Below are 19,594 nucleotides of genomic sequence, written 5' to 3' on the forward strand. Positions count from 1 at the left end.
GGTCTTCATAATGGAGTTTGTTCCCTAATGTTCTCAACAATGTCTGACGGAAAACAGAACAGCTGAATTTATTCAGTTGTTATGTAAATGACTCACAGGTTTTGGCCTATTACATACACATCACATAGACGTAATACACAGAAACCTTTGGTGGTAATGGGACAAAATGCGAAAAAGTCCAGAGGGTCTAAATACTTTTTAGCAGCGCTGTATTTTAAGAATGCACAGTATATTTTACAAAACCTTGTTAGTTTAATTCAAATGCAAGATTTTTTTCCCGCTGTCGTTACTTTTGTTAACGCTAGATGTCGCTGTTGTATCAACACTTTGTTCATAATTTCGCTGCCTACAGTCTGCTTTCTATACAGCTCTATGCTAATTATGGCTGGGGGAATGGAAATATAGTTTCATATTATGTGATGAAGATTAATGTACATCTTAACGATATATTGTTATGTTTCCAACTGCATATTTTCCATATATACCTGCTTACCTTATTTCCGGACTTGTTTTGTATTTCGTTAACAAAAATGTCATTCCTTTCCGAAAGATCAAGAGAACATGTGGTCCATTCATAGTCTGACACAGTTGGAGTGGAATCTGATTAGCCAGGTGAAACCAGTATGGATGGAGACGCTTGCAGTGATCCTACAGGAAGCGGAATTCGCAATCTGCAGCCTGCAACCAACTATGCATGCAACTCTGCAGGAAACGGCCGCATCCTCTAAATCTAGATCTCAACTCCTCACAGCCGGACTCCCGTCATGACCATAATTTCGGGTGTGAGGGAGGGGAGTAGGATTCAGTTCCGGGACTCTTATCTTGAATAAATGTTTGCTTCCCCTGGCCAGCCAACAACAACAGCACATTATGGTTCACTGGGAATTTCCACAGCTGATCAGAAAAGAAAGAATTTGTGTTGGCGTGGTGTGCGGTATGTTCTTGCCTGTTCACGGACCAGAGCTTAAACTACAGCCTGTCATGATTGTGTCTGCACACCCAGCCAGGTATCAGAGGCCCGTGATAAAACATGCCTGCTCGCTGCAGCCCCGAGGGTTGCGTGACTCCGGCAGGGTGCTACCGCTTACACTGATCATTTCCTGGAAGCATCAGAGTAAACAAGCAGGAAGGATGCCGCCGAACACCGATCTTTAAAATGACTACATTTCATTGTTGTGTTCTACATCTTTATCTAGTTTTTAATCCCATATGGCGATTATATATTTTTTTCATTTAATTATTTGTACTTTTTTCATTTGATCCTAAAGTTTGGGATCCAAGTGTGAACACTCACTGACTGTTCGAGCTGTTCTCTCTTGAAGGAGTGGACTTTCTGTGTATTGGAGCGCAGGGAAGAGGAAAGGAAAGCAGAGGAAGAAGTTCGCACCAGTTTTTGCCTCCAATCCAGTGGAGGTTTCAATAGCAGCGGCGCGGCAGGGGAGGGACGCACTGCCAGCTCTTGGGATACCCACTCAGTTACACTCACACTCACACTCTCTCTCTCTCTCTCACACTCTCACACACACACACACACACACACACTCACACACACACACACTCCTGCCCACTAGAGACCAGTTAAATCCGCAAGAAAACTGCAAACGCGCATCAGAGCGGTCTCTTAATCCGATTGATCGGTCCAGACAAGACGCGAGAAAGCCGGAGGAACTACTACACACCAGACAGGACAACTTGCTCTTTTGATTTTTCTGTGAGATCGGGGTAATTTTTATTTTTATTTTAGTGGAGTTTTGGCAACTAGAGGCACCATCCTTAGAGAGGTAAGTCTCATGTGAAGATGTTTTATTTTTTGCTTGGTTTGCTTATGTTTCCCTGCCTATACTCGAGAAACTTTTTTCCTTTACATGTTTTTGAAACTTTTCTTCTGCTTCCTTTCTGCATCTCTCTCTCTAGACCAGAGCCAATCGGACTTTTATCTGGCAACAGGACACAGAGATGAGAAAAAGAGATACTTTTTTGCGGTTCACAAGTCCGGGAAGTTATAAGTTTCAAACGCATTTCAAATAAAGCCCCTGCTCGCAAGCTGTTTTAATTTATCTTTGGGTTTGGCACGGCGACACTCGGTGCGAATGAGATGATGAACTTTAGAAAAATCCTCTCGCCTTTGTGTTTCACCCGACGAACGGGTTCCCATGCTCCCAGGGGTGACCCAGCACCCAATAAAAGGCGATTTATCATTACGCGCAGGATATCTCCGAACTCCATGCGCTTAATGTGATATTCTCTCTTGTCGGAACGTCTGGTAGCAAAAGCTTTTCCATAAACAAAACAGAAAAGTTTAGTGCGTAAATGTTAGTGTCACCTTGGCACCCATGGGTGCCTTTGCGCACCTGTGAGAGCCCAGTCCGGGAGGACTCCAGCGCTAAAAGCGTCTCTACACTAGAAAAACGAACTGTTCCAGTTTAACAAATGTATTTGTTGCAAAAATTGCATGCTTTTTATTTAGGTAGACAGTGAATAACAGTTCTGAGTAAAAAATGCGCCACGAAAAATCTAAATACATTAGTTGAATTCCAACCATGTTTTTTAAAATGTACACATGCATAAAAATTTGTTAAATTCAAATTAATTAATAGGAGCTTTTTTACTTAAATTTGATTAGTAATAACTATTTTATTTTATGTGGACTAAACATTTAGCAAAACATGTCATATTTTCTAACTTATAATCTATTAAACAAATGAAAGTGAAAAACATCTGCACAATCAACAGTTAATAAATAACACGAGGAGCACATTTATTTAAAAATTATCAATCCAGAATGATATACATTTGAAACCTGCAATTTTAGTTCAATCAATCGTAACACCCGATAATTAAGGATAAAGCGTCACAGCTGCTGTCAGTTGTGTGCACACACACGTTTTATAGATAGATAGACAGAAGATCTCCTGTATAACAAAAACCTTTGCTGGGTCCTCCTTGGCTGTAAAAAATCACCTGAGAAGCTCCTTCAGTGTTGGTTGGTCCTTAGTTCTTACAAGGAAACAAAAACAAAGATTTGGCTGTGATTAAGGCATAAAATGTTTTTGAAATCTATTTAAAAATGGTGGCATCTAAACCTTTTCCCTTAGAAACGTAGATATTCAGTGACTGGTTTAGAGATGAGAAGCTCAGCTTGCTAGCTGTTAGACCTTCTAGAATGTTTAGCTTAAGCTAAAATGGTGTTGCTAAACTTGGTAAAGATGGATCCAAATTCGAATTCTTGCTCCAACACAAACGTTTTTCAACCAAATGTTTTATGACAGTTCTTATAGTTTTCATATTAGAACTGATATCAACCTATTAGCCTTATTGATCGCCACTGGGCACTGGGCATAAATAAGAATGATGGCTGACTGAACCAACATCTTCAGTTAGCCTCAATTGTAATCAAAATGCTTATATAGGGTTTTATTTAAAAATAATACTGGTTATTGTTCCTAAAATTTAATTGAATTCTTACAGTGGTTTAAAATTACATTCATTACTAAAATGCAAGCAATTTAAATGACTAATATTTAACCGCCTTCAAAATAATTTTTTATAGTGAATATCCATATCTTTTTTTTAACCTATTGATCTACTTTTAATCACTGCAGATCTATGACACTGTGTGTTGTGTTGGCTGTTGTTTGTCTTATCCAGTCCATTTGAGAGCCTCTCTGTCGGTGTTTAATGAGGGACATATACCCAAGAGTGCACAGGGATTTGAATAACTGTATTTAGCTGGGTGAAGACACACTGACTCCCCTTTAGCTTTCTCTGAAGAATGAATCATGAAGAAGGGAAAAAAAGGTGGTGGTTGGGTGAGGGGGGAGAACAGTCCTAAAATGGGAAGGTCTGCGTCGCATACCGTAACTAAACCTTGATTTGCATATGAAAACTCTGGGGCTGAAAGAATTCCACCAGTGTTGCTCCTGCAGTTGCTTGCGTCCTGAGCGGTGACAGGTTTCTACTCGTGTATATATACAGTTTCCTTTGCTTTTGTCACACATTCAGAGTCAGTGTGTGCAAGTTTTTATTTCTTAGTTAAATTATTCATTATATGACATGTGCTTCTGACCCCCCACCCTACCCCACCACTCCAGGGCACGCTCACTTTGCAAAGCTCCTTATTATTCTCCCTCAGACGGACTGCTTGCACCGGCAGCTGAACAGGCTTTTTCCGTGCTCCACATATCTGCTTTCCAGTGCACAGACATCACGGCCGCGGGACACATTCATTCCCTCCCAATGATGGGCAGTGGGTGGATGACTTTCCCATGAGGGGGGCATTTTGTCTTGTAATCTGCAATCACCCTTTGCAGTCACAATGCTAGCACATCAGTCAGACTCCCCCTGCCCTCAGTATTATCTGAATGGGTGTTTAGAGCCACCCAACCCTGCTCAGTTGGACATTCCAGGATGCAATGCAAAAAGCAAGGTCCAGGGCTGGACTATACAGAAGAGAAGAGGGAGGAGAGGGCTAGAAGAAAAATGAGCTCCGCTTTCCATGACGCTGTGGTGCCAGTTAGCGGTTCTGATTATGTGGACGCGGCTCAGAAACTCAAACTGTGAGTGATGTTGTGGATGGCGAGGTGACAGCTCCAGAGTGATGATGTAGACTTTACACAGAGGGTGGAACAGTACAGTTTGATGGTTTGGATTCACTGCACACACACTCAAACACAAGATTAAAGTCTCCGTTCTTGGCCCCGCGTCCCCACCACAGTCTCTACCAAGCCATTAACGAGCTGTTCTCACTGTCCAGGAGATCCAGACCTGATTTGGTTTGGCTTGTCTTTTGCACAGGTCCAAGTCCTGTGCAGTTTTTGGTTTTTTGACTCATGAACCCCCCCTCCTCCACCAACCTCCCGTACTCCACTACAATGTCCATGTTGGCCCTGAAGTGACAGTGCTGGTCGAGCTCTGCACAGCAGCCACCTTAAATCGGTCCCCCCCAGACTTATTTTAAGAAAACACACACAGAGGCTTTGGGTCCTGTTTGGGCACCCGCCAGCCATCTTGTAGGGTGGAATTTGAAATGTGTCTTTATTTGTGTAAAAATTAAACTGGCTTTTATTCCCTCCTGTTCTGTTAACGAGCTCCATGTGGCAGCAGGCAGAAGGCTTATCCATATTGACAAGGAGCTGGAAGGAAAGGAAAAAGAGGAAGGTTGAAAAAAGTTATGGGAGGAAGGGGAGGTCAGGGGCAGATTGGTGAGCACATGCATGCGCACATACAGCGGGGAGAATAAGTATTGAAAATGTGAACATCTTTCTCAGTAGACATATCTTTTAATGGACCTACTGGGGTAAAATTCACACTGGATATTGGTAACAACCCAAGTAATCTACACATATAAAGAAATCAAAGGAAATACGGACATAAGTTATTTTTAAATAAAGTGGAATGATACAGACAGCAAAGAAGATAGAGAGTCAGAATATAGAAAGCAATCAATCCAAATTAACATAATTTGGTTTAGTCCTACTGGATGACCTATAAAAAGGATTGTCAACACCAAGGTCTAGCACGAGAGGCATAATGGATACATACAATGAGGTCTGAAAAACTTCAAAACCTTATTGTTGTTTATGGGTGTTAATCTAAACCTCTGAAAGTTTCAATGAGCCCCTTAGTGGCCATAACTCCGAAGTGGAAAGAATAAGGTTTTCCATAAACCAGCCACAACCAGGTGGCTCTCTTGAGAATTCTAAGTCAAAGGAATAATCGGTTGTCAAAGAGCCAAGGGCCACTCACAGAAAGCTTCAGAAAGCCCTCGAATTAGTAGAGTTGGCATTGTTTCTCCACAAAAACAATAAGTAATGCACTCAACTCCAGTGGCATGTATACACCTACTGCGCAAGACTCCACTGCTGAAAGAAAGGCACGATGAAGCTTTTTGAAAGTTTGCTGCTGTACATTTGGATGTCATTCCACATGCTATGTTTGGAGGAGAAATGTCATTGTACATCACACCATAAACAACATGCTTACAGGGACGTTTGGAGGTGACGAAATCATGGCAGACTTCATATAACTGAAGAAAGGATAAATGAAATCATGTGCCAGAAAGGGATTTGTTGCTATTTACGAGGCTGCTGAATATAAAATCAAAGAATATGATCATAAACATGCTGCCAAGGAAACTCTCAGTTAGTTTCAGACAAAAAAAAAATAAAGATGGCCCAGAAGATTAGAGTCCATAGAAGATACCCTTCAACCTTCAAGATTTGAAGACAGTGGTCTGGAACAATGGGTCAAAATAACACAATCTCCATACCCGAGACATCTTGCAGCATTATCAAAAGATGGTTATTTACTATGTTGCCCTGCGATGGACTGGCGACCTGTCCAGGGTGTACCCCGCCTCTCGCCCATAGACTGCTGGAGATAGGCACCAGCTCCCCCGCGACCCACTATGGAATAAGCGGTAGAAAATGACTGACTGACTGGTTATCTACTATGTATGCAATACATTTTAGTGAAGATGTACAACACTTGTTTTCTGTGTCATTCCACCTTAATCTGTTTAACTTTATTTTTGGTCTAATTTGGGATGGTTTCTTTGTATGAGTGGTTTACATGTGTTTTTACTGAATGTCTGGTGTGGATTTATCAGACTCCATCAGAAATATATTTACTGAGAAATATATAGTTGTGCTGAATATTTGTTTGCCCCACTGTAAATGCATGTACATGTGACAAGCTCTAATGCAAACAGGGATTTGGTGCGGCCCCATAAGCAAACATTTGTATCCTTGTAATCAGTCCATCCTTACTGGAAACAAAACCTTCACACACAAGCACAGACTGGTCAGGTGGCTAAAATTGTTTAGGTTTGTTGTGTGTAGCTAATATCCACTTCCTATAATCTTCAATTGATAATGCATAATGTAGCTGTAAGCTGATGTTGCAGAAAACACTGTATCCATTTGGTGAATGTAAATCCAAAGTGTAAATGTATGCTCTGGCTTTGCACATGATTTGGTTCGTAATGACCCCAAATCAGAGCAGGTCAAAGCTTCTAAATTCTTTTCTGGGGGTGTCATCCTCAGAAGGGATGCGGAGCTCATTGTTTAGCTTTTTTTTTCTTTTACTGTAGATGTTCAAAAGACAGTCATGGGAAAGAAAAATGATGACTGAAGTGCTGCATTTGTCCTATAATCCCATTACACAGGCTCTCTAGGTTCCAGAGTTTGCCCATTATACACATCCAAGATGTTTTTCCATCCTGTATTCCGGTTGATTCCCACAAAAAACAAAACAAAAGCTATAAATATATAAATAAGCAGACCAAAAGCAGCAGGGAAACAAAGTTAACACGATTGCGGGTTAGTTTGTCTTAAAATTATTTGGTCTTCAAGACGGACTCATTCTTCTGTGTTCTAATTAAACATTTATTTCTTCCAGATGCTTGTTGTTTGTGATGTTTTGGTAGGTTAGCTGTACAACACAAGAGTGGTGCAAGTCTGCATGCAAAAGCGTCTACGGTGGAGGGACAGCGTTGAGACTGCGACAGTCCATGCGACGGCAGTGACCCGACACAGCTGCTCTAACATTCATATGTCATCTCTCTGCAATATAAAGCATACTGCGATGAAGGAGCGAGTGCTCAGTGTCTGTGGGAGAGGTGTCACACACGAGGAGCACTCTGAAGACAACTATCAAATGTGCTAATGACAGGGGTGATAAAATACTTGGAACATGAGCCGAGTGACATCAGTGTATTGGCCATAGCTGGCTCAAGAGAAGGGGTCATCACTGTGTCTGTTTGGTGTTTAGGGATGTTGGAATGATGGGCAGCTCAGAGCAGCTATGTACATACCACCTCCATGCTGTCTTGAGTATTAATAGACATGTCTTTGTTCTAACTGACATGGTTATTTTTTTTTAGGCAGAATGAGACAAGCTGAGGCGATAAGGATCTCCACTCTCTGTGTGAGTCAAACCTCAAAGTACCACTTAGGTGGTTTTTCTTTTGCTCTCTGATGTCTGGCGGTACAACAAGCTCCGCTTAGAAAACAGCAAAGACAGAGACATGGACAGGAGCTGTCGAGGGATTTTTTTTTTTCCTTGCTTGCATTTTTAGAACAAGATCATAATGAAGAAACGAACATGCTTTTTCACTGGAGGTCCATCCTCACCGCTTTAAATCCTCAGGTTTTTCTTATCTGTCCCAGTTTAGGGTGACAGTAAAAAAAGGGAAGTAGCAAAGAACTGAAAGGGAAAGATGTGTGTGCACAAGTGTTAAAGAGATTATTGGCTTGATAAAAAAAACAAAAAAAACTGAGAACAGTAAGAGACAGACAAGGGCCGGAGTAGCCAAGAAAGGGAGAGGGAAAGGGGTCATTAAAAGGACACCATCTCACTTGCAGTAAATGGCAGTAAAGTATCTGGCTAATCTGCCATCATTACACTGATTAAATCACCAGGGATTTGGCATTCCCATCAGCTGCAATCAATAGGGCAAAATCAATGGACAGGGGATACGTGAGAGGCTCTGGGCCACGGTCAGCTGCACCTCGCCCTGAACTCAGGTCCAACTGCGGACTGCGCCACCAACATTTTTATATTTGGGCCAATAAAACTTAAACGACATGGACTGGAGGATTTTATGTTGAGGGTTTTGTGAAATGCTGCAGTGTGGTTCCCAGGGGCACTAAGGGATGTCTTTTTCCTCTCTCACATTCCCACTTAAAGTATAATCCATTCTTTCTTTCAGAGGCCTGGGGTACTCGTTAGCGCCCCTTTATTCTGTGATTCTCACTGTGATTTGTGATTCTTATTAACAAACAGAGATATCTTGTCATGAGAATTTTGCTCAGTGGAACTGAATTGTGATGTCATAACTAGATGATGCCAAAAAGCTGCAACAAGATATTAGAAAAGAATATTAGAGAACTACTGAATAGAGAATAGCTGTTTTGGACACTTTGTAAGTGATAGGTGCTAACATTGATACTATGATAAAGCAGCCATTAACTTTTTTGCTAACTGTGCAGAAAAATAGAAAACTGAAATATCTTTCATGCCTGTATGATAAAGATCAAACCACGACCAGTAGTCAAATGAGCGTCATTTAGGTTACCTTAGCCTCAACTCTGAAAACGGTATTTTGGGTTGCTTGTGAAAAAGATTTAATGTAGTTTTGTTTCCTTTTTAGCATGAATAGCATGACTTTTTTTCAGAAGTGGTTTTATTATAATTTTCATTGAAAGTTAGCAGCTTTTAATTTTACTTTACTAAGGAGTTATGTTTGGACCCTAAAGAAAGTAACATTTGAATGTTGAAGAAAGGTTATAAAAAGTTACTTATACCTCCCATCTATAAATGCTAAGAATAAAACTGGTGTCAAGAACCAGTCAGTTTGACCTGACTCTTCGCTACCAGTGCATTACATATTACAGATAAACATGCTTAATGTATCCCGAAAAGTGGGAAAATTATTTTAAAACAAAACAAAAACAGGCCAGAATCTATTTATTGCATCTTAGGCATTTTTATAATTTACTTAGGTTTGTCTTTTTCCTTTGATGAAACTACTGTACATGGACTATTTAGCAAGTTGATTGATGACATTCCGATATTAGGGGTGTAATGACAGTAATTTTAGCTCATGAGACGAGACACAATATTAAGTTCAACAGAACAAAACATGATTTTAGCAATATTTTTGAAAAAGGACGTGCTCGTGTAAAATGTATTACTGAAAAGGTTATTTTTAATGTTTTTTTGATTGGAATTAACTTCTTTGAATCTCACAGGCGTAATCTGTTTATCAGAGAATTATCCATTATGTCAACTAGATATGGACTCATAAAAACTGTGAAGTAGCCCTTCAGCGTTGAGGCTCTGAAGCAGATGCCAGTGTTACTGTTGTTAGCGGCTAACTGTTAGCCGCTAACAACACAGTATTCACAGTGTCAACAAATCATTCATATCTTGTCTGCTGATGTTTCTCCTGCAGGAGTTTTCTGCTGAGTCCTCAATTTTAGCTCCACATAAATGATTTAGAGGTAGTAAAAGGCTTCTTTGATAGTTTTAGGTTTGAGTGTCTTTATTAGTAGACTCTCCCAGCATAACAGGGAAACTCAAGAACTACTTCCTTCTTCACATCAAAATAAGAGTCTCAATACAAGGTGTTAAGCTTAAAGTACACACTTTCTTTTATCACTACAACAAATTCCAAAATACAGTGGACCTTACTAAAAATATTGTGTTGTTTTAATATCCTGAGATTTCGTCCCAATAGACCTTGTTTCAACCTCAACTGGAAATCCATATTCACTTTCCAAACACAAGGTGGTTATCTTTATATCAAGACAAGAAAAAGTAATTTGTGATATATGTCTTTATTCTAAATAAATCTGCATAAACACCTTTGTGTATTTCAGAATGAGGCAGTGTAAAGGTTGGAGCTTGGTGCTGCTGATGCTGCTGGGCCTGAGATCGTTGGCCCAGAAGCTGCCAACAAGAGATGAAGGGCTCTTTCAGATGCAGATCAGAGACAAGTCGCTGTTCCATGACTCCTCCGTCATACCAGATGGAGCTGAGATCAGTGGCTACCTTTTCAGGGACACGCCAAAACGGTGAGCCCTCTGAAGACACTTAATGAATGACATAATCCTGGTGACTAAACTGCATTTCATCAAATGCAGCCACTTCCACCTTGTACTGGTGGCTAATTCATACTAAGCATGGAAGAAAATCTAAAATGTATGGATGTTTTTTTTCCTGTAAATAAGTAGAAAGATAAGATGTTTCTCTGCAACCCGATCTATCAGGTTGATGCAAAAATAAATAATAGATGAGAACGTTAGTATGCTCAAAGGGAGAGTGAACAAGGTCGACAGTACAATATTATCCCCGTGTTCTTCAGTGTCTTAGATGGCTTGTTCACATTGTTTGGATAAGATCAGACTATAATGAATCCTAAATGCCAGTGTTCATTTCGGGCCTATTATTTCCACAGGTACTACTTTGTGGTTGAAGAAGACAACACCCCCTTGTCTGTGACAGTTACACCTTGTGATGCTCCTCTGGAGTGGAAACTGACCCTGCAGGAGCTGCCAGAGGAGTCCAGTGGAGAAGGATCAGGTATATCTGACATCAGACAGCAGTAGAAGAGGTTAATGACATGCTATTTGGAAATATCACTATCCCCCACACATAATTAGCCTTCATGGCAATGTTAGGCTTTGTGTTTTGGAGGGTTTTAATTAAGTCACACTCGTAGTGTCTGGTCTGACCACTAATGAGGCCTGGGCCTGACCCAAACTAACGTCTATAATTTCAAAAGATGGCTGTTCTCCAGTCAGCCTGCTGTATCAAAGCCATTATGTCCCTTTACTTAAACCTTTTGGCAAAAATCCTTACTGTGAAGTTTGCAGATGGTAGCATCGTGCGGCGTGGATTTATTTCTGTGGCAGAAGAACAGAGCACCAGGGCATAGGCTAAGAACAGTCAACTGTTTAGATTCCTCAAGAGAACCTGCTCCAGAGTGTTCTGGACCTCAGAATAACGAGAAGATTTATTGTCCAAAGTGACAATGCTCCCAAGCACACAGCAAAGATACTGTAGCACAGAAGTGGTTTTAGGAGCAACTTATGTATGTGTTTGAGTGGCCCAGCCAGAGCCCAGACTTAAATCCAATCGAACATGGGGAGAGCTCAAACTGGTGGTCTACTGAGGCTACACATCCAAGCCAAATGACATTAATAGGATCTGCAATGAAGAATTGGAGGGAATACCTTTAAAGAGGTGTGCCAAGATTGGAGAGAATTACCCAACACTGAAAGGTACCCAAACCTGGTACTCAAAGCCCACCGTCCTGCATGTTTTTGGTGTTTTCCTGCTGCCGCATATCTGACTTTAATAAATGGGTGATTAACAGGCTTCTGCAGTACTATAGCATACTGATGAGATGATTCAAACATTTGAATCAGTTTGGTAGACCAGGGACACATCTAAACAATGCAGGAAAGTGGGTCCTGAGGACCAGGGTTGGGGACCAGTGCCCGAGACAACTTGAGGCTTTAATTTGCTGCCAAAGGGGCTTTAAGAAAAATATTAAACCATGAGTAGGAATACAAATAGAACACAGGATTACCAAGGTGTTGGCAATTAAAGAACATTTGCACATGTTTGAAAACACTAGTTTTGGCTTGTCTTTATGGGGTAAGGTGTGCAAGTCTTTGAAAAAAAAATCTCAAATCTATTGTCTGTAAAGTAACAAAATGTGGAAATAAAGGTGTACTTTTGTATACCTTCATATTGATAACTGTCTGCTGCCAAAGTTCATTACATTAAGTGTCAGTTATGTAAATCTGTCCTTAAAAAGAGTTAAACCTGTGAACGTCTTGACTCTTTGGTCTTTAGAACCCTCTTTGCTTGGTGTCTCCGGGGGGAGTAGATCTTGAGCATTAATTTTTAGCACCCTGCCAAGCACACCCTGTGGTTAACAAACATAATATTATGGTTTCAGGCTTAAGTCTTAGTAAGAGCTCAGACTGTCTCTCTCACATAGGAGTTACAAGTCGCCTCTTTGTGGCAAAGCTTCCCTCGCACGGCCAAGTGAATTCTGGCCTGTGATCTTTAGGGATGTTTGGAATGTAAACACAGCTGTGACGTGAGCGAGTTATTCATCTATAAGCTTCATTACAACCCAACAGCATTAAATTTAAGTTTAGGTGGATGTTTTTACGTCAAGCAGGAATAATATTCTACACTTTTAGTGATTTTTTATGATGAACTAACGGAGATACATCAAGCAAGGAGCTCATGTTGTGTGTTTGCTTTTCTTTTCAGGAGAGCCTGAACCCCTGGACCAGCAGAAACAGCAGGTGACAGTAGACGAAGGCACAGAGCTCTTTACCTACAAGGGAAATGATGTGGAGTCCTATGTGACAACCAGCACGCCCTCTGGTCTCTACCAGCTGGAGTTGCTGTCCACTGAGAAAGACAGCAACTTCAAGGTGTACACCACCACAACTCCAGAGTCTGACCAGCCCTATCCGGAGCTGCCCTATGACCCCCGTGTCGATGTGACCGGGCTGGGTCGCACCACTGTCACGCTAGCCTGGAAGCCGACGCCGACTGGCTTTCTGATGGGCCAACCTGTTCAGTACTGTGTAGTAATCAATAAGGAGCACAATTTCAAAAGCATGTGTGCCGCCGAGGCCAAAATCAGTGCGGAGGATGCTTTCATGTTGGCTCCAAAGCCTGTCAGAGATTTCAGCCCGTTTGACTTTGTGCACTTTGGTTTTGTTCCCTCTGAAAATGGATTTGGCAAGGATAGAGGCCTTACTAGTAACAAAATCTCACGAGCACATTTAGCCAAACCCAAAATGTCAGACATTCAGAAGCTGTGCATTGGCAACAAAAACATCTATACTGTGTCAGACCTTAAACCAGACACACAGTACTACTTTGATGTGTTTGCTGTGAACACGGCTACCAACACCAGCACAGCGTATGTAGGAACATTTGCTCGCACTAAAGAGGAAGCCCGTCAGAAGACACTGGAGCTGAAGGATGGCAAAGTGTCGGACGTTTTCATCAAGAGGAAGGGCACAAAGTTTTTGCGCTTTGCTCCGGTGTCTTCACACCAGAGGGTCACGCTTTTTGTGCACTCGTGTTTGGATGCGGTTCAAGTTCAGGTGAGGCGAGATGGCAAGCTGTTGCTATCCCAGAATGTGGAAGGGGTGCGGCAGTTCCAGCTGCGCGGAAAACCGAAAGCCAAGTATCAGATCCGACTGCGAGGAAGCCGGAAAGGTGCATCCACTTTAAAGGTGCTCACCACCACACGGCCCAGCAGCAAGCAACCTTTCCCTTCTTTACCGGAGGACACCCGCATCAAGGCCTTTGACAAGCTGCGCACCTGCTCCTCTGTCACTGTGGCCTGGCTGGGCACGCAGGACCGCAACAAATACTGCATTTACCGGAAAGAGGTGGCTGACAACTACGGTGAAGAGCAGCGGCGCAGGGAACAAAATCAGTGTGCCGGGCCGGAGACCCGCAGGAAGTCCGAAAAGGTCCTGTGCAAGTACTTCCACAGCCCGAACCTGCAGAAAGCTGTAACTACAGAGACCATCACAGGTCTGGAGCCAGGAAAGACCTACCTGCTGGACGTTTATGTGGTGGGACACAGTGGTCACTCAGTAAGATACCAGAGCAAACTGGTGAAAACAAGGAAATACTGCTAAATGACTCTGCAAAGAATAAATCTATTATATAAATATATATATATTAAATAAGTTTATTTAACACTAAGTGATATTCTACTAAGACGTGTACACAGACTGACTACTCATGCAGCTGATGGGCCTGTGGTAGAGACTGAACTGTTTGAAGAGAAAGAGAGGGATATCAACCTGTATATTTATGTTTACATTTTGTCTCAGAACGTCCGAGAGGCCCGAAGCGATGTGCTTTTCCTACCAGTCTTGTCTTGACATCATGTTGCCTGCGAGGACGCAGAACTTCAGAGAAAATCACATTTCCTCCTGTAGGTTTCTTTGTTGCTGCATGATGTTTGCTTTCGCCCGTCACATCCTTCAGTGAAAATCACGGTGACTGCAGGAGATCCAGCGGCTTTCAGCTTTGTATAGATCTCTCATTGCATACTCATTTCGTGTTTTAGGAGAAATTTAAGTTATTTTATACTTTGTGTCAATATTTTGATCGTCTCTTTTTATTGTTGACAGTGATAACTGTTCCAGATAATTTCCGGTTTTATGTGGAAGCTGTAGTTGAAGACATTCCTTTATGTATCCCAGGCAGTGTTTCGTCTAGAACCCATCTTGTAAATGTATTCTGTTCTGTGCTGGAGATCTGTGTTATTATCACTGTATCGCTGTGTATGTGTGTGTGTGTGTGTGTGTGTGTGTGTGCGTGTGTGTGTCACATGTACAGAGATGTCCTGCCAATATTCATGTACATAAAGCCTAAATATAGAACAAATAATCCCTGTGTCACCCTGGGTGTCAAGTTCTTTTTACCAAGCAGTTAACATCACATTCTCAGCTCTGTGATGATCGAGCAGATTGGGCTTTCTGTTTTTTTCCTGGGACCTGAAATAGCATTGTGGACTTTTCTAAATGATAACTCGACCCTCAAATTTTTAGATGTGAAAATAGATCAACATATGTTAAATAAGTGCTGAAAAATTCGGTTGAAGAAGCAGGACTTGCATTTTCACCAGAAAAAGATTTTCTACTCGTAATTTGATTAAAAATGAAATCTATGGTACATTTGAGGTCTGTGTACAGGATAGAAAACAATACAAAATGTGTACATGAATAAAGAAGTGCACAAACGTTCACTGGTTCCCACTGTTTAAAAGGCAAACTAGATTTTTGTAGAATTAAAACCAAGTTTATTAATAATATCCACAGTCATCTTCCCTGTGATTGAATGTAAAGTTGTAACGCCAAGCTGCAAACAGGGATCGGTAAAATGTTACAAAGTTTCAGTGCCATGATCGGAAGACAAGAAAATATGTGGAAAAAAATAACTTCAGAGATCTGGAATGTCTTACATAGCGACAAAAAAACAACTGCTAGCAGTGTGACTTTGATGAAACAGAGATAAGTTTTTAAGTTATCAACCCAGCAGAGGGTAGCCAAGAAAAATGTGGACTTATAGTGATAGTGGTTAATGCAAAACAGTATTTTATAAATCTTTAAACCATTTATATTAGATGAATGTTTCCAAAGAAATCTGCCATGATTTACTGACCTTATTCTTCACAAAACCATTGAGACTTCTGAGTTAGGTGATTTTATCCAGAGAAGCACCACTCCAGACTTTTCAGATGATTTACGATTTTTTTAAGTCCGACATGCCAATATCAATTAAGACCATTCATGATTTACTTTGACAGAGGCTCAATCCAACAGAAAATTACAAAAATATCCCCATTTATACATCAAAGCATACTTTAATAACCTTTAAAACATGACTTTTATTGTAACTAAAATACACATTAAAGCACCTGATGTTGATTCATCGGTTTATAGAACAATTAATGAACTTATACACAGTGCTAAGAACGATAGACAAGCTGGAAGTTAAACATATCTTACACTTGTTTCAAAAATCAGTTGGCTAGTTTCGTGCTCTGCAGTGATTACTCCCCTTATAGCTATGGCATGGCCCTAGATCTCTGTCTCCAATCCTTGTCCAAATCCATTTACACACATATTGTATACATAAAATCCATGCATCAAAGCCCTGCTCTCATTACCGCAGACAGGATGAACACAGGGAGTACTGCAGCCAATGCTCTCATATGGAAGTTTTCTGTTGGAGCATTTGTGCATGAGTGCTTGTAAGTGGATCTTCAGCAGCATGTTGGAAAAGTGTTTCCTAACTCCTCTTGAGCTGAACTAGAAGCAGGACATTTTTAAAAGCTTCACAGCTGATATCCTTCACACATACAGGAAAGTATTTGAGCAGAACTGGCGAGCTTTATTAGTGGGATACCCGTGACTCCCACAGCTCCCTGGAAGCCCCTCCGCATTATTTCAGGGCAACGACAGGTTAATGGAAGCCAGGTGGGGCCTCCGTGCATTTCCTGTAAGCAGGAGCTCTATGACTGACAGCGAACCGTGCTGGTAAATTGGAGAGCAGCTACCCAAAATCAGAGTCAAGATGTAACAAGGCAATTTTTGAAAAACAGCTGCTTTTCTTGGCCACATCAGACAGAAAGGGCTTTTCCATCCATTGTAAACTGCCATGTACGTGTAGACATGTGCACTAATGTGGGTCTGACCTTCCTCTCTCTCTCTCTCTCTAGGTCTCAGTTTAAATGTGTTCAACTGAATTAGAGTTGCAAATGAGAGACTTAAAATTTGATGCTTACTTTTTAATTCTCATAAAGAAAAGCAGGGGAGTTTTTAGCACAAGTCTGTAGAATGGTTACATAATAATGATCCTTGATTGTCATTCTATTTACTTCGAAGTTTTTTTTAAAATACATCTTAAAAAAAGGTTACCTTAGTGTATGGATAAACAGCCGTGGTGTCCTAATTAAAGGGTTTGTACCTTTTTGCAATAAACATATGAACAGACTTCCTGGTGTCACACATCAATGAGGAAACTTTAGCATCAGGATCAATTTTCAGAGTGCTTGACAAAGATAGTGAACCAGTCTGTAATTATGAGAAGTGTTAGATTTGTGTTTTCAAGTGGAGTAATTTAAATTAGACCAGAGTTTAAAACAACTCAAACTGAAAATATTGTTGTCAGAGTGACATAGTGTCATGTTAGCAGCAGATATTAATAGTCTAACTTCGACACAAATTCTGTGTTGCTATGTGAAGTTACCTTGACTGAACCTTAAGGATGTTTGTTAATGAGGCAGATCAGCTGTGCCTCTGCTGTAGTTCCTCCAAGAATGGGGAAAACATTTAGATTTTGCTATTTTGTTATTTCCAGGTCTCGCAGTTGTTTGAAAATGACCCTGGCGGACTCACGATCCGCTGAGCTGGTGGATTGATACAGCTGGAAGCTGTCAGCAAAACTTCACATTAAAAACACGGATGTTGGGCTGAATGAAACAGCACTAAACATAATAACGATCTGTTATGAAATTGTGGACTGTTAACATCGACTAACATAGCATTATATCCCACTGGTACAAACATTTTCAGTTTGAGTTGTTTTAAATTGTTTAAATCCACTAAAACAGAGGGCATATTTATGTACTTTTCAACGAGCTCACAATGACGTGACATCTTGCTATTTCAGGTAACTATTACTGACGATAACTTCAAAAGACTTCACTTCATAAAAATCCTGACAAACCACAGTTAAAGTGAAAACAAAGTGAAAATACAATTTTTATTACACTTTTAGAAGAGGTACCATTTTGGGACCTAAGGGTAAAATATGAAGGTGCCTCAAGGGTTAAGCAAATCCCCTGTGGCAGAAAAAAACAGCTTCAGATTGGTCCAGTGTGACACAGCTAATCTGTGAAAGCCAAACAGGAGATTATACATTTTTAACATGCACACAAACAGGAAGTATGAAGAGAGCACCAAGATTGAAATAATTCTCACTTTAGCTTCCGTGGGAGACAGATTAATTACTAAAGTATCAAGTCCAACCCAGTTCTCTTCTCTACTCAGCTCAGATTTGGAGGGTTGTGCAAAAAAATCTGTGGCCTCCATCCAAACCAACACTAACCGAGAGCTCATTCCCAGGAAGGGTGGAGGCACCAGTGGCCCTTGGGTATTGCTCATCACTGCTGATTACCATTGAGATAATTCATGCAATTCATGAAAAAAATGACTGCCTTCACAGTAGAACTTTACTTGGTTCTGCTGTGTATTAAACTGCAAGGTCACTTTTATATTTACACCTTTTATCACCATATCAAAATATTCGTGTACAGATGATACAAATTAAGGGATAAGAACATGGTTGGGGTTCAGATATGTCTGCAAATAAATGGGATTTGAGTGCACATGTGTGTGGGTCTTGGTGAGGGTATGCCACAGCCTTGCTCACCTCCAGGACTGTGTGCGTTTGTGCACACACTGCCACCACTCCCTCCTGCCTGATCAGCCTAGGGGGTGGTCCCCCTGCTCATGAAATCACATCTAAGTGCTTGTAATTTCTCATGCTTCATCAGTACTGTAATTTCAAAAGGCTCCCTCTGAAGACCCTCCTTATAGTGGCGACCTGAGGTTATCAAATGAAAACATTGTTTATCTAGTGGCCTCAAAACTTCAGGAAATGGTTTGCTGGCTATTCAGCAGCAGCAGCCTTGAAAAAGGGAGCTGTGGTGAGGGACTGTGAGGGTTTCTGAAACATGAAACAAAAGGTGGTCTGGCCCTTCAATCTACAGTATCAGGTTTGGGAGATTTCAGAAGAATGCACACATCCATTTGGAAAAATCCTGTATGGAACCACTTGTATGTTTGCCAGTGTGAGGTTTTCCCTCAATGAAAATATTTACTTTGAAAAAAAGAGAAAGTCTTTATTTCAGTTCTTTCCTTTGCTGTGTCCTAAATGTGGTTTCTGTAGTTTATGGTCCTTAGAGACTTACAGTTCAGCCACTAAAAGTCCCATTTCCAGGGTTTGATATGTTTAGGTTCAAACTCTTAAATCAGTGTGGTGATATTCCAAACTTATTTTGATTCATCTACACATTGAAACCTTAATAAACCCTATGAAATTCATATCTGTTTATCAAAATGCGTTACTCTTTTAAAAACACGTTGTTTGTTTGCATCCAGAATTGCTCACAAGAAGCAGAAATCTGCACCTTTGACCCATTTAATACTGTGGAAAGTGAAAAATTAGCCAGACCCCTCTTGCCACCACTTTCTAGGGTGCAACAGCTTAGGCCCCCTTTACACCAGACTAAAACAGTATAAACAAAATTCTGCAAGGTCTTGAATAAGTCTTCTAGGGTGCATCAAGAATGCAATGCACTTTTTACTACGTGTGATAGGCCCTAGGGGTTATGTAACTGCTTTGCGTATTCTTACATTTCCAAGGTTCATTATTGTAGTGGTATCATATCTGGGTGCTTGGTGCTGCTTGGGGAGACTGGTAGCAGCAGTTTTTGCTTAAGCCTGAGTCGTGCCCCACAAAT

At 41.0% G+C, this 19,594-nt stretch overlaps 1 protein-coding gene across 1 annotated transcript; it reads left to right on the top strand.

The window, feature by feature from the left end:
* Positions 1–1,193: 1,193 nt before the first annotated feature.
* ndnf (neuron-derived neurotrophic factor) lies at positions 1,194–14,963 on the top strand. The gene is made up of 4 exons (XM_047375369.1): positions 1,194–1,781; positions 10,383–10,577; positions 10,961–11,085; positions 12,796–14,963. The coding sequence occupies exons 2-4, from the start codon at positions 10,384–10,386 to the stop codon at positions 14,190–14,192; spliced, it is 1,716 nt and encodes a 571-aa protein (XP_047231325.1). The 5' UTR covers positions 1,194–1,781; position 10,383; the 3' UTR covers positions 14,193–14,963.
* The last annotated feature ends 4,631 nt before the right edge of the window (positions 14,964–19,594 follow it).

This window comes from Girardinichthys multiradiatus, chromosome 9, assembly GCF_021462225.1.
Source record: "Girardinichthys multiradiatus isolate DD_20200921_A chromosome 9, DD_fGirMul_XY1, whole genome shotgun sequence".
Classification (NCBI taxonomy): Eukaryota; Metazoa; Chordata; class Actinopteri; order Cyprinodontiformes; family Goodeidae; genus Girardinichthys; species Girardinichthys multiradiatus.

Coding starts and splice junctions, on each gene's coding strand:
- ndnf (XM_047375369.1), top strand. CDS start 10,384: ATGAGGCAGTGTAAAGGTTGGAGCTTGGTGCTGCTGATGCTGCTGGGC. Junction 10,578..10,960: donor TTCAGGGACACGCCAAAACG/GTGAGCCCTCTG, acceptor TTATTTCCACAG/GTACTACTTTGTGGTTGAAG. Junction 11,086..12,795: donor GTCCAGTGGAGAAGGATCAG/GTATATCTGACA, acceptor TTTTCTTTTCAG/GAGAGCCTGAACCCCTGGAC.